Source organism: Mesocricetus auratus, unplaced genomic scaffold (assembly GCF_017639785.1).
Source record: "Mesocricetus auratus isolate SY011 unplaced genomic scaffold, BCM_Maur_2.0 Super-Scaffold_100020, whole genome shotgun sequence".
In the NCBI taxonomy this organism is placed as follows: Eukaryota; Metazoa; Chordata; class Mammalia; order Rodentia; family Cricetidae; genus Mesocricetus; species Mesocricetus auratus.
In genome coordinates this window covers 10555148-10571182 of record NW_024429201.1, presented here as the reverse complement: position 1 = coordinate 10571182, position 16035 = coordinate 10555148, and the positions used below count along the sequence as shown (strand labels likewise).

Below are 16035 nucleotides of genomic sequence, written 5' to 3'. Positions count from 1 at the left end.
GCCTTTTAAGTCTTCTGAGAAACTTTCTAGTCACCTGATTCTGGCTGTTGCCAGTTGAGAGTGGGTGTTACAATTAACTTCTTGCTGAAAAAAGGGACAGGACTCATTTTGAGGCCACTCAATGAGCTCTGAAAGAAAGAAGAACCAGAGTAAAACTTATTTCTAACCTTCAGATGTAAAATTCATTTGACCTCATTGATAGCCATGCAAAGGCTCAGGCCTGAACCCAGAAATTAAGATTAAAAGAACCTTGTTCTGAAAAATGCTATCAATTTGAGGGATTCAGGGCAGAGATGGGAGGAATTGGAGGGAGGAAATATGGGAGGGGCTGGAGGAAGGAAAGGGAGAGAGGGAAATGATGTAATTCTGTTTTACATTAAAATGTATTTTTTTTAAAAAGGAAGAAAATCTTGTTCCATTCTAGGTTGTATCAATAATTAGAATGGTACCTCTAGTTGTGTGGCAATAGAAAAGCTGACTAACAATCCCAGGGAGAGCGCATTTCAATCACCAGTTTCGCTATCTTAATAGAATCTGAGTTTGTAGGATATTCAGTGCTTTGCTTATTTAAATTGAGAAATTTAAGTTTAGGTTTCTTATCCTTGCCACCACTACGTAGTCCAGAGAAGTCTTATGTTGAGGACCAATGTGAATCATAGTTTGTGTTGATCATTAGAACCCATCAAGGCTCTCAGGATTAGAGATGTCTCAGATGACTGACTTAACAATACTCTTCACACCTAAGTGACATAGTCTTTGAGTATAGTGTCCTGTTCACTGTGTGTCACACACAAGCTCAGCTTGTAATTAAAACAGATATTTAGCCCCAAAGTGGAGAATTAACATTCACAATGAGGCTAGCCTTGAAGTTGAAGCTGGAAAGGTTAAGCCCTGATCATGACACCAGGAAATGGCCCAGACAGACCTCGAATCCAACTGTAAGCAATTCTCAAACACACAATGTCCAGTGAATCGATGTTTACTCTTTCCTACCTTTTCTCCAAGTCCCTAGCTCTCATTTCCAAATGATTCTACTTCAGAATCCATTCAGGAGAATGATAGTATCAAGAAGGGTGTGTACTAGGAGGCACTTGGCTTAACTCAATCTACCACGTACAACCTGTAGATGAGGGGGGAAAAGATGTACAGAGTGTTACAAGGAGTAGCATAATTTCTGCTTTCACGGAGCTTAACTTTGCTTCCGTTTGCCTTTAAAGACAACAACAAATTTGTCTAAAATTGGCATTTTTTTTTAAAAACGGGAATCCAAATTCTTTGTCCAACTTGTTGGAGTACTTTTTTTTTTAACATTTTAAAATCAGCTTTTCTCCAGTTTATTGAAAATTCCCTCTTGGTCCTAGCTAACAGTAACAGCCTGTTTAGTTTCCAGTCTGTCTGGATGTTAATGGTACTTCCACCCTGGGCTCATTTTCTTGTAACAATGCTAATGGGGTTGTTGCTTCCTCAGAGGCAGAGAATTGATATGTTTGGGTTCTTGCTTCTTGTCTTTGGATTCCTGGTTGTGTTTTTCTCCTTGTTTATGTTTCTTTTAATTAACATTGAATTTCTTCATTTTTCTGCCTTGCTTTTCTTTTGTTTGTGCAGTCTTCAGGGCAATGACTTCTTCAGTAACAACTGTTAATCAGGGAGAAATGATAGCTTGAGGGTTCTTCCGCAGTTAGTCAGTGCTAGGATAAAAGTTGTTCTGCCAAAACCTCATTAGGTCAACTTTTTTTTTGTCTCCAGTAAGAACAGCATGGTGCTCTGTTAACTCATATTGTGTCTTTTATTTTGGACTCAGACTCCCGTTTGTTTTCTTCAGGTCTCGTTTTGTGTCAATCTAAACCATTGGTAGCATCAGTCTTAAAAACAATCCCGTCACCCCTTTTCTTAAGAGAACTGCTCGCAATGCAGGTGTTTCACAAACCTAAAAGTTAGAATCCATGGCTGATTGAGAATCAGAAGCAACTGTTGATTAAAAGATTAATTTTGTAAAAGCCTGGCTAGAAAGTATTGGTGCTGATAATTTTGCTACTCTCTGCTGTGTGAATCTGAGATCTAAGATAGGGCTTCTCTCTGTGTGTCAGTTTTATCTGTCAGTCTGCCCATCTACCTAGGAAACAAGCTTTGTTCATGTACAGAGGCAGAATGGCCCATGCTCCTAATCTGAGATGTTTTCACAAATAAAGTGCCAACCAGGGTTCTAAAGCAGGACTTGCACACCTTGGTGTAAGAGCAAGTCACAATGCCATTGTGATACTTCTCAAATTCAACAGTATTCAAATGGTCAGATTTCTTTAATCTGATATGAGACAGGAAAAGTATTATAATTTCTCTAGGAACCAACTTTTTGTTATAGACATCTGGCAGTATGAGGTGAAGATTTTATGGGGGGGGGGGAACATCTTGGTATCTTTTTGTGTTTTTTTTTTCTCCCAGAGGTTTTTTATTTGAAAACTCTCTCAATGTACTTGTTCTAGAGTAGCTGGTAGTAACATTTCTTCCATACTGGACCTCAGGTCAGCAGATTCTATAACATACTGCCTATGATTCACAGGCCAGCACTACCCTGAGCATCTCCCACTGCCCAGCCCTGGAGGGCACTGTAAGGAAGCAATGGGAGGGAATGTGGCTGGGAGAGCTGTTGAAAGTAAGCTTTTGTTGTTACTTTTGATGTAGCAGCACTAAGACCAAACAAAGCAGGGTAATATGAAACAGTAGTCCTAACCTTATGAAAGAAGAACTAGATTGTCCCCAGCATTTTATTTAGGATAAAGAATTTTTCAATAGCTGCAATTATTCCACGTGGGGGCAAAAGGCCATACATCATGGAATCCTGGAAGGGAACGTAATTGATTCGCTGCTAAATGACTCAGCTGGACCTTTTCTGAAATACCGGTCAAGGTCAGTATTGAAAAGCCTGGTACACTGGCATTTCCATACCCTTGGAAATAAAGAATTAGGCTACCTTGGGAGCCAAATGATGTCCTTTTATTTTCTGAAATGTCAATTATTTTATGATAAATTTCTTCTGAAATCAAAAGCTCCTGTTCTCTTGGGAAAGAGTGACTGTTTGCCATTGTTCCTTGAATGGCTATTTACAGCACATTTTCTGGCTGTGGAGTTCTGTAGTCAGCTCCATTGTAAGGACAGAAATCTTCCCCAAATGCCCAAAGGACGTAGAAGGAACTGCATCTCTTCACTGTCCTGTTCTGTCCCCTTATCCTGGAAACATCAGTATATAAAATGGTATCTGGATAACTTTGTGTCAAGTCTTCACAAGAGCAGAGTAACAGGAAAAGCTTTGCAGCCATTAGGGGTATGACTCACTTCTCCGGTCCCACACCAGCTTCCCTGAGATGTCAGAGAACTTAGTGCTGTTTTCTGTGGCTTCTCACCCCAGCTGTGAGATCTTCAGAGAGTTGATCTTATTTATCTTTGCATCCCTGGACACTAGTACATTTCATTGCATGCCACAAGTGCCTAATAAATGCCTGTGAATGAATTAGTAAAATGGATTGCTGTTATCCTTTGGGGAGAAGAGGAGGGAATAGGATAATGATGTTGGAAGGACAGAAACTACAAAGAAAAAGAGTCAGTCATTCAAATTGTGGGATAAAATGTGCATCATTTTTGTTATTCTAGTGAAAGGATACAGTTCAGTTAAGTAGAACTCAGTAAAAGTTTACTGTGTATATTTTATGGCCTGGTTGTCTATATAAGTATCAAATGCTTTATTTCCAAATGAAATTTAGGGTAGGAATGGCAGTGATATACAGGGAAATGGACTTGTTCCATGTAATTTGGTAAATTTGTTATAGAGAGTACTCAGGAGGTATGATAAAAGGACAGAAAGTGGGCATTCACTGGTTGGCTGTAGACTTCTATACTGAAAGAATTAGGAACCTTCTAAGAAAAAAATGACATAGTGACATCTGAATTGAGTCCTGGAGTAAACATCATTAAATGAAGAAAGGAATACACAGATATAAAGATAAGAGAATGTTCTATAAGGAAATGGAGGTATAAAAAAGTAGAGAATGTGAAAGACACTATAAAGGGGTTCAGTGGGTTAAGAAACTTGCTGCTAAGTCTTACTAGATCCACATAGTGGAAGATGAGAATCAATGCCTTCAAGTTGTCCTGAGACCCACACACAAGTACACACACACACACATGCATGCATGCGCAGTGCACACATGCATGCACACACACATACACACATGTGCGCACACAAATACTCGCCTTCGCATGTGTGTGCACATAACTATATATAAATTCATAAATAGATAGACAGCTAAATGTAATTTAAAACGAAACCACAACTGCAGGTGGCTCACTATGTTAAGTGAAAGAGAAGCTTGATACTTAGAGGAAAAGGGGTGGCTTCGTAATCAAAACCATGCATCCCCACTCATCATGTGAAGGAGATTGATTTGAATATTGCCGTTTGGGTGAGAGAGTGTAAAGATGGTTTTGAAAGAGACAGCATGGGCTCCAAGAAGATTGATTAGGAGATGGCTAAAATAGCATAGATCAATGTCTAGGACAGAGTAGTGGTGATTTATGAAGGGAGGGGAGAGCTGAGAAGTGCTGGAAAGGTACTGCAGTAAGACTTGACCATAGACTGAGCAGGGTGATAATGATAAGGGAATGAGAAGAGATCAGACTTTTGGCTGGTGTGTCAGAGTAAATGGTGGCATTCGTAGGGGAAAGACAGGGAGACAGAGGAGAAAGAGTAGGGGGAGGAAAAGGGGGAAAGCAGAGGGAGGGAGAGAGAGAGAGAGAGAGAGAGAGAACAAAGTAGGAGGAATATATTTGAGAATGGAGAAAATATGTTTAATTCATGAGTGGGCATAGTACACTTGAGAGAGTTGTGGAAAACTATCGAGCACTAGGTCAGAGGGTAGAGGCTGAAATGGAGACAGAAGCAATGTACAATTCTTCCAAAGGCCTTAATAGTGAAGAGGATGGTGGCTGGAGGAGAGGGAGCATGGGTTGAAAGGATGATGCTCATGGATTGAGTGCAGAGGCTGCTATTCTGTTCAGAGCTTGTGTAGCGAGACTCCATAGAGGTACAGCAGGCAAAGCAGGGAAGATTGGCTAGATTTCTGAGCATTTCTAACTTTCCTTCTAATATAACGGTTCCCCCTATTATATTGTGGTAGAAAATATTTTGTAGATTGAACTCCTGTTGGTCTCATAAAACCCAATTCAAGTGCTTGCTAATTTAGAACAGTTTGCATTTGTCTCTATCTTCAGGGTGCAGCATATATTGTATATCCAGAAAGTAGTACAGAGTTAACCACCATAACTGGTTTTCTAAGTGACCGGCTGAAGATGATCTTTTGGTTTATTTCATCACAAGATTCAAAAGAAAGGGGGGAAAGTGTCTTTTGGTTGGTACCAAATAGAAGATGGAAATAACAGCATTAATGAGAGGAGAGTTCTTTGGCTATCTCTTTTTAACTAAACCATTACCAATCGTAAAAAATATATTCTAACACTACATGGAAAATAGCAAAATTGGAAATTCTAAAACGAATGAAGAAATGAACAAACCATCTAACAAACCCCAGAGTCATCATATAAGCAACAGCTAACACTTCTCATCATATTCTGAAAAAGGAAGTGGTGGTTAATGACTTGTTTTATATTTGCTCAAGTGCTTCGAAGAGCAATCTGCAAAGCCCCCAGAACAACCATAGATGGAAGCAGACGTTACCACTAAAGTAAGAAAGGGTGGTTACTGGCTGTTATACAAACGTTTCCTGCCTATCTAACTTTTTAAGTGTTTTTTCCCCAAGTGTTGACAATTTGAGAAAGAAAAGAAATTCATAAGCCAGAATGAAATGAACCACAATATCGTGCCTATGTAAAAGTACTGACTTTGCTATGTCTCATTCTAACTTTTCTCCTGTGTATAATTTTATAATGGCCATATAACAGTAACTTTAATATTAAAATTTTCCCTGTCCAATTCCTCATTCTCCCGTTTATTCCTTCCCTTCTCTGTCTCTGTTTTTCTCTGCATCTTTATCTTACTTTCTGTCTCTGACTCCCTCTGTCTCTGTTTCTGTGTCTCTATCTCTGTGTGTGTCTACCTAAGTGTGTGTGTGTGCATGTGTGTGTGTGTGTGTGTGTGAGGGTGAATCCTAGGAACTTACATATGCTGAGCAAGAAATCTATCACTGAATTTCACCTCTAGCTGCACCCTAACACACACACACACACACATTTTAGTTAACTTTGCAAAACACACCATTTCTTATGTAATTAAAATAATATGCATTTATATTACTCAGTAGGAGAGGTTGCATATTTTAATTAGCAAGTCTCTTATAATTTGATATCTAAATTATTCCCAAATATTCATTATTACTATTAGTATTTTCAAGATTGCTTTTGCATGCAAATCCCTTCTCACAGCTAAATTTACTTCCAGAATTATTGTATAATAGCATGTGACAACATTAAAGCCTTTGGATTTTATTAGAAAGTTCCTTCCAGAAGTTTTATTGCATTTGAAAAGCATGTCAGCAAGATAGAAAATATATATTTAATCACATATATACCTTTTAATCATCACATATATATCTATTTAGGATTTTATTTTAAAACAACATTGCTAACTTATAGAGAATGGAAATATAAACTTAAAATTTTTAATTTCTTTGATAATGAGATAGAGTAGTTTCTGTACTTAAAATGATTTTTTTTAATTTTGCAAAATCTATACTTACTGGTTGAAATACTCTTATCTTTCTTATCGTTTTATAGCAGTGGTTCTCAACCTTCCTAATGCTGTGACCCATTGATACGGCTCCTCAGGTTGTGGTCACCCCAACCATAAAATTATTTTCATTGCTACTTCATAACAGTAATTTTGCTACTGTATCAATTGTACCTTAAATAACTTTGGAGATAGAGGCTTCCCAAAGGTTGGCCTACAAGCTGAGAAACATTGGCTTACAGCTTTATTTCTTTCCTCTGTTTCCTTAAGTTGCTGCTATCTAGTCAATGCAACATCAGCACTACGGAGAAGATGGAAAAGTGGCGATGAAAGGCTTTCAGTCTTAATTAACTTGCATTGATAATAGTGTGATGTGAAGTATGGAATAAAGGGCCTTATTCAGCTCTGAGCTGAGGAAGTGGTGATCAAGTGTAGAAATTTTAAGGAACAAAATGGAAGATTGTGTGAATTGTCTTTGGTTTTTACAGTCCATAGCAGAAGCCTGTGAAATTTGGAGAAGTGGGAACACTGGCAGACAGGTGGGCCTTTGCAGGGCCATGAAGAAAGCTCAGAAAGATGAAAGTTTAACAACATTAGCTTGAGGCTTGGGGTTGGAAACGAGCATGGATATTAGAGCAGCCAACTACCGTGAAGGGATGGCTCTGAGGGTGAGTAGAATGAGTCAAGTTAAACGTGTATTTCGCAGGCCTTCGTGACGCCCCTGCAGATAAAAGTCCTCCCAAGAGCAAACTGAAACCTGACATTCCAAGTTCATCCTCTGGAGATAGTCTCCTGCTCTGTCTGCCCTAGAACTGAGTAGGCCAATATACTCTGTTGGAAAACCCTGTGGTGGTTTGAGAGCTGTGCAGTTAGCTTTAGGGAAAATAATGAACACAGCAGGTAATTCAGCTCCACAGACACTGGTTTAAGGGGGGGGGGGGGGTGTGACTTAGGTTTCCTTCCTGTCATATCCTAGGCAACTCTGTGACTTTAGGCTCATCCCTTATGTTTCTGACTCCTGAATGACTTCCCCCCTTGCCTTGAGCTCTCTGGATCACAGTTGATAGACTCCCTCAGCTGACAGATGTCAACATAACACCTGGACAGATGAGAGCAGCTATCAAATTCAGCAACCCTCTAGTGTTCCTTTTGGACTGCCTAAAGTGGCCTTTCTCTTAACTCACAATTTTAGAAGATGTGGGGAAATCCCACGTTTCTTCCTTTCTTTAAACAGAGGCCAACCAGACAAGTGCTGTGTACTTTCTGTATAGAGAGGGAGAGCTTGTCCACATTTAACTCACTCACTAAGGTCATCAGTTAAAACTTCCATGAAAATTTTGTATTGTGCTCAGCTAACATTGGAAAAATTCTCTTCCTAATTTTTCATCATATATTTTACTGGCTATGACTAAATAAACTGAGCCTGTTTGGTCTACATGAGGGAATTTCCTTTTATAACAAATGTATTCTATGTCTACATTTTTTCCTTTTACATTAGAACCTGTTCAAGGGGATGAGGCTATAAGTGGGAAGGTAGTTGCTGAGCATGTATGTAACACCCCAATTTTGGTCCCGGCCTCACTTCTCCCAGTCCTTTAACAGAATCCAAGGGAAGACAGAAGTGATTTAATTTGTTTGATGTGCCCTTAGAAAAATCTGTCATCTTGTGAATGAAAAAAAATCCTCTAAATTGGATCTAATTGAGTGCTTCTTAATTATTTACTGGCAATACACCTGGCCACGTGTTTCTCAATAAAACAGTGGTTCTCAAACTTCCTAATGCTGTGACTTTTTGATACGGTTCCTCATGTCATGGTAACACCAACCATAAAATTATTTTTGTTACTGCTTAATAACTATAATTTTGCTATTGTTATGAATCATAATATAAGTATCTGCGTTTTCCAATGGTCTTAGGTGACTCACCCCTGTGAAAAGATCATTCAATCTTATAAGGTTGTAGTGCCCCCACAGATCAAGAACCAGTGCCTTTAAAGACGAATGTTTGGTTTATATGACAGCTTTATTTCAGTGACTGGAAGGTTGAGGCTCAGTGGTGTTTTATTTTAATGTTTGGTACTAGTCTTATTATTCAATAATCACTGTATTACTCTAAGAAAGAAAAAAACTCTAGTTCTATTAAAAGAGAATAGGAAACTTGTCTCAAGTGCCTAACATATATTCAACAGCTTTCCTGATATTTGAGGCCAATTGGCACCTTATTTCATTCATAGGCTTCACCATCATTAGACATCAACACATTTTCTGATTAAATGCCAGAATTTTGTTTGAAGGGATCTTTTCAGAAAGTTTCTGATATTAGCTACTTAATTATAACAACAACCCTTTGAGGTGGTCTGGGAGAATGCTACCATCTCTACTTTCCAGAAAAGCACATAACAGGCCAAAGGTAAAATGGATGAAAATTTCCCCAATATCAAACATCTCCTGTGTAGACCAAATGGTAGACATCAAAATGAATTCTTCTGACGAGCACTTCAGTATGTTTTCTACTTAAACACCTAATCTGCAGAAAAGGATTTTCTGAAGTCTGGTCCTTGCTCCAAAGCTGGAACTTATCCAGGTTCTATGGTTGAGCCTCCTGCTCTCATGTCCCATCATAGCCTTTCTAATATGCTTCTCTTTATTTCTATTTCTGAAGTTTATTCCCTGCAGGAGTGGACCCTTCCTTCTTCCTAATTGACTTTTATATGAAAGCTGCTGTCATAATGGCCTCCTATGTGCCAGCGCTCCCTCCCATTTTCCATTTTAGTGTAGCATGCCTAGAGGGAGAAACATGTTGTCTTGTGTTGTTTTTGCTAAGGGAGGATTTGTAGGGAATTCATATAACTGCCTTCCTGGGAATCAGCTTTTTATTTTCTTTTTTATGAAACATTCTTTGGCTTGGGTACACATTTCATATTTCTGCTGATCACCCTTTGCTGATAATTAAATTGCATTGGTCCATGATAGCAGCAGCAGAGCAGTATGAAGGTGTAAGCAAAAATACAAACCATGGCCACAGAGAGATTAAGTTTTAATCTGGACAACTGAGTTCTCTCCAGAGTAGTTGGCCTCCTCTTTCAGTAGTATAACGTATTAGCAATATCTGCTTTGTGAGGCTATTGAGATGCATGGTTAATATTTTTTCTTGGAAGGAATGTGGAAGCAGGAAATGCAATCCTCTTGCTAGAATGCAGACCAAGTCTGTGCAGCCTGTCTTCTATTCCGCCTGCAGCTCCATTCTCTTCCCTGACCTGCTTTCGGGGCTCTCTGTCTCTGAAGGCTGGCAGATGAAAGTGTATCAGCCACTTCCTTTGCCCTCTTGCTCAGTTGCGTTTGGCTAGTGCGGAGTCCTGGCAGGAGACAAGAGGTCATGTGCTTCACTTCAGTTCTTTCCTCCTGGCTGTGCTTGTCAAGGAGGCCAGCTCTGCACGTTTGCCTTCCTGGTGATGCTGGCATCTGTCTCTGCTGGCCCCTTGAGCTTAGTGGATATGACTCTACCGTTGCCTGCTCGCAGGCCTGCACTGTCATTGTGGGTCCTCTAACTACCCCACCTTCTTCTTCTTTATATTCTTTTGTAAACTCTCTTAATGTAACCCTGATACTAGTACACTATCTCCCAAGATCCTGATAAATGATTCACTAATGCTTAGCTGGAATTTGCCTCGGCCTGTTTTATTTTGGGGAGTTTAGGAATTGTTGGGCAATAAGTAAGAATCAGTTGTGTCATTATTACTTGCTATTTGTTATTCAGAGAAAAGCGTAGATGTTGAAGACAAAAGTGCCACCCATCTCTTACAGCCAAGCATTTTGCTGTATGCACATCACTGCATCTTAACTCAAAGCCCAGGTGTCCATTTGTGTGTCTCTGCTCAGATATGCCAGGTAGCCTGGAGCTGTACCGAGATATGCTGGTTTGGTATCCAGGTCTACACTCTTTTATGGATGTCAGGCTGCTTCCTAGTTTGTTTACTCATCTTTCTTTGAGTTTTGAATTCCTGGGGGACAGAGTCTCATAATGATGAAGGCTTTTAAGTCAAATTTCTTAAAGATTTGATTAATTCAGCAAACATTTGCAGGCCAGATGCATTATTGGTCTGATTTTACTGATTTGTTCATTTGAAATCATTGATTAAGTAGCTCACTATGGGCAGTATCTCATGCTTGGTACCCTAAGGGTACTCATTACATACAAAATGAATAATTAAATATTTTCAATGAGTTTCTCTCTGATAATATGTCAGCTTCCCACAGCAGTTATCTAGATTTTTTCTCTCTAGGCATGGGCATTTAGTTCATAGTTAATAAGTACCTATCCATTTCCCAAATGAAATGAATAACATTTCCATATTTTCTGAACCCATACAAGATGCAAACATCATATGCAATCATGAAGTTGACTCAGGTCCTGGAGGCATATGAACAAAGAATTTTTCTTTTGTAGCTTAGTCCTCTATTCAAACCCTCCTCTGTTGTAAACAGTTACCACAAAACCCATACACAATCAAAGAAATGATTATTATGTTTTCCCTAGAAACTCACATTGGATAATGTATTTTTCTCTTGCCTTTAGGCAAACATTTTCTTCAAGCTGGAAAAGGCTTTTTCCTTTGGTAGCTCAGGGTCTCTACATCCAGGGGTATTCTGAGCAATAATAGTATCCATTCTCTCTTTCTATTTCCACCTTGCTGTTAAGGGACCTTTGGCCTCCCTAAAAATACCTCACTTTGATTTTTAAAATTCTAAAGAGAGTGACTCAGACATGGTTAAACAAGTTTCTTCAGCCTTGAGAGAGTGACATTGTGGGCTGCAAGTGAGCTTGGTGAAGGTGCTATTAGACTCTGGACTCCTCTGCTGGATTGTTAGCCTTGTGCTGGAGTCACAGTCATGCTGTGTTTCCTATAATCTCTTATACTTTCAATTCACATTTTTACAGCACATAACTGTATTAGATTACTTGCATTTTCAATGTAAAATTAATAATAATAATTCATAATTCTTATATATTAGTGTTTTCAAACATTCGTGTGTGTGTCCTTCAGACCTTAATATTTCCTTAAGCTTCAGGCACATTATTTTCCCTAAGGAAGCTTAGATTTTATCCAAAAGATGGAGCAACACACGGTTGCTACCAACACTCAACATCTACAATGCCAATTTACACTTTTAGTCAATGTTTTTGTCAAGCTTGTTAGCCTCATCCTCCTCTCTCTAGAGTAGGTCCCCAAAAGATACATCATCCCACATACAGCTATCCCATAAGTAGGCAAGTCATGTCCAGATGTAGGGGAAAATTAGAAATATACCTATTTAATTTGTTCTTCCCTCAAAATGCAGTCTCCTTTCCCGTGTCTAGGAAGATGGAGGTTAGGTAACAAGGCAATTGGTGTTGTGAAAGTGACAGCTCTTCTGCAGTAGTCTCAGGAATAACAGTTACTGTGTAACTAGGAAGCTGTCCTGGCCTTCTCACGAGCCTTCTTTTCAACCTCTTTGAACTAAAAGAATTCCCTTGACTGCTGTACACCCACTGTGATGGCTTCACTGGCTTTGTGTAGAGTTATTGGTAACACCAGAAGTAAAGGAAGCTGTGAAACAGTGGTCACAGTCTTCCTGTAGTTAGTAATGCTCTCCCAGGTGTGTACAAGGCTATGTTTCTAGTCCCTTAGCGGTAAACTGAGGAGTTCTTAGTTTTTTTCAGGAAGGATTGGAACATACCTTGATTCAGCTGCATCTTCTGTTCATATGAGACTCTTCAGGCTATGTCTACCACACCTATTTATTTCAAGCACTAAAAATGTAAGCTTAGATATTTAACAGAAAGCAGATGGCGCTGAGATCTGTAACTTGTATTTAACAAAGGCTGTTTTGGAAATGTTCCTCGTGTCCACTTTTATTGCTTTAAACACATCAACATCTCTGCCAGTTCTGATGAATTATTTAGGGATCACTGTCCCAGTCCATGGCAGAGTTTCGAAGTGCACATGTTAATCATATACTTGATTAAACATTTCCTTGCCTTCTTCTCCAGCATTCCAGTTGCTTTTGAGTGGACAACTGTTGCAGCGAGAGTACTGACCTACGTTGGAAGCAGCTCGTGGCATCTGAACTACTGAGAACTCCACCATGGAAAGGGATACTTGTGATTTACTTTCTCGGAGCAAAAGTGTAAGTAACTTTCATCTTTACTTCTTTTGTAAAATGCGTACTTAATGCTTTTAGTTTTCCCTGGTTTTCAATACTGTGGCGTTGTAATTAGGTTTGTGGGAAAACTTTGGTTAACTTTCAGTTCTCTAATGTTATGCAGATTGTTAACACATGAAGACTTCTTTATATGTGTGGCCTTGCTGACATTTGATGGAACTCCTTTGAAATTTATCTGCCTTCCCACTCATTTACATAAACTTAATTGTGTGATGCTGAACACCCTGATGTTTGAGTGCATAAGACAGATGCATACATAGTTAATGTTGAAATAGGAGAAGTTTGTGTCTCGACTATCAATCTGTCTAGATAAACCCGAAGGTAAAAATAGAAAATGTGTTAAAGGTCCTTACCAGCCAAACACACTCTGACACTCCATGCCTTCCTGAGATCCGCGCTCGGACACAGGTTTCTAATTGCCAATTTTTATCTTCCTTTTTAACATTTTAAGTTGCCCTTCTTAGTGCCCTGAGGAATAGTAAGCATTCTTTCCAATTACACAATGTCTATAAGGTAGCAGATTCATGACACATTTGGGTTTTCTGTTATCTTATAGGAAAAAAAAAACACAGAAAATAAGTAGAATGATTCAAGGAAAGCTGTACCAGGCAAAGATGAAAGCAGATTTAATTTCCATCAGGCAAGTTCTAACAATATGCCCCTTTGTTCATTTACCCAAGGGGAAGAAGCATCCAAACAGATGTGGTTGTGACGTAGGAACATTCATTTGAAGGCATCAGAAAAACCACAAATGCAAACACATTTCTCTAGTATGGGAAGGCTTTGTGTTTCATCCTGTGATCTTACTGTGATGCCCAAGGCCATCTTTCCTATAGAACTGACGTGAGTCTGTGAAAAGGACAATGCCTACATCATTTCTTAATAAACAAATAAGAAAATGTGGCTAAGCAGAGAGCTACTCCAGGCATTTAATTGAATCCCAAGTTTAATCACCAGCCAAATAAAATTTAAAAACTTGGTGCAATGTTCTTGTTTTTGTGTTAGTAGTTGGTGTTGGGTTCTGTGGAATTTGCATAATATAAAAGGCCAGAGCATTGTGTCTGGAATTTTTTTTATCATTGTGCATAGTTGCTCATTATAATAAGGGTGACCTGCATTCAAATTAGCAAACTAAGAGCACATCTGTTGCTGTTCTTTCTTATTATGAATCAAATATGAAAGCAAACCATCAATATGATACTTTTTTATTGAATGTTGGAAGCATGTGACTAGAAAAAAATAAAGGCAGAAGGGAGGTTGCTTTAGATAATAAAAACATAGCATTTGCTACTTCTCTGTTTTTAGAGGGAAAATCCTTCTAAAGGTAAACGATTCAAGGAGGTGTGACTTTAAGGGAGGGAGGGTGCTTAATTTAGATGCTGGAGGATTTCCTGTTTGTATTTGTCTTATATGAGGTTTCTTTGTCTCTCTGGGAAGGCTGAAGGCCCAGATCACCAGAGCTTGAGCTGCCTGCTTTCACGTGGCAGCTGCCTCAGGCTCCAGTTCCTTGCTTCCTTGCGTCTTCAGAATCCACTGGTGCGGAGAGAGCATTTCCACTTCCACTCAGTTGAGTGACTCTGAGCAGCAGAAGGCTCCTTATCAGAGAAGTGAGGCTGCTTCTTTGTTAGCAAGAACTCAACCACTTCAGGCTTTCAAACAGGGTCCTACATGTCATCCCTTACGCTGAAGTCTCTGTCACCACAGAATCCCAAACTGTACACTCTGAAGTAGCTGTTTCTGTTTGGTTAGAGAAAGTTTAAATAATTTGATTTAGGAATTATCAATTCTTGATTTTGGCCTTATGACATTTGGAAATCAAATAACCTAAATCCCAAATGGGAAGGCTGTGTCTGTGACTGTCCAGGTGTTACTGTGGAGACCCTGCATTTGTCACTGTGAAGTAAGTTGTATTGGTTATTTTTCACTTCTGTGACAAACTGAAAAAAGAAACTTGTGAAATAAAGGGCTTGTCTTATCTCACAGCTTGAGTTCTAAATCATCATGGCAAAGGAGGTGTGGTGGCGGGACACGAGGCTGTTGGCCACAATGCATATCTAGGCAGGAAACAGAAGCTAAATGTTGGCACCCAGATGGCTCCCTGCCCCCTTTGCTCTTTCCATGCAGTCTGGGTTGCAGCCCCTCTTGTGATGTTGTATGTATTCATGGTAGGTTGTTCGTCTGTTAAAGCTCTCTGGCTATCACCCTGTCCAACATATATGCAGACAACCTCCTAGGTGATTCAAGTTGACAGTGAAGACTGACCATTGCATAAGGCATATGAGGGAACACTAGCCTTAGACATTCACTTCTTTAGTGAGTTTTCTTTCTGAAAAAGAGTACCAATGTAGCTTATAGTATTTCATCCGTCTCCTTCTAATATAAAGCATAAAGGCATACAAAGGGTGGATTAAAAGATTCCTGTTTAACATCACTTCTGAGTTTATATGAGTTTAGGTCTCATGCTCATTTGTAAATTGAACTGAACAATTCCCTAAAGAATGTATGTTAGTCAGACTGGCTTAAGTCATTATAAAATACCAGATCGATGGCTTAGATAGAAATTATTTGTTTTTCAAAAATTTACAGAGGCTGAGATGTCCAAGATCCAGGTGCCAGCCACTTCAGTTGTGGTGAGGGCTTGCCTGCCTCCTGGCTTGCTGATGACCTGTAGCTAGCTAGCTGTCTCCTCACTGCACATCACACAGCAGACATAAAGTCTTCCATAGTACCTTTTCACTAGGCTGCTCTTCCCAGCCTCCGCTCATACCCTTACTTCCTATTCAGATCTCATCTTCTCCTTGGGAATTGGGGATTTAACTTATGAATTGGTGAGTGATAAACATTTTGTAACCTATAACAGAGTTTGATATTCTTAAGGAGTGATTTTAATATATCATTAAATGTCATTATATGTCACCATGATACATAAATCCAACATGAGCAATGCTGTAGAATCTCAATTGTTTAACACTAGAATGATATATCTAATTTCCTTTTCTCCAGTTGATATTAGACAACGCTTCATAAGGGATTTGAGTTTCCAAATAACCTTACACAGACCTAGAAGCTCGTTTAAATTTTCTCCAAAATATTTTTAT

At 39.2% G+C, this 16035-nt stretch overlaps 1 protein-coding gene across 3 annotated transcripts in view; it reads left to right on the top strand.

Annotated features, from left to right (window-relative positions):
• The window catches only part of Pde4d (phosphodiesterase 4D), a 1369715-nt gene that overhangs the window by 307573 nt on the left and 1046107 nt on the right, over positions 1 to 16035 (top strand). For all 3 annotated transcript variants that reach the window (XM_040728825.1, XM_040728824.1, XM_040728828.1), the window contains exon 3: positions 12765 to 12901. In XM_040728825.1, the coding sequence (XP_040584759.1) occupies positions 12860 to 12901 (42 nt within the window). In that variant the 5' untranslated portion in view covers positions 12765 to 12859. The remainder of the gene's footprint in view (positions 1 to 12764; positions 12902 to 16035) is intronic.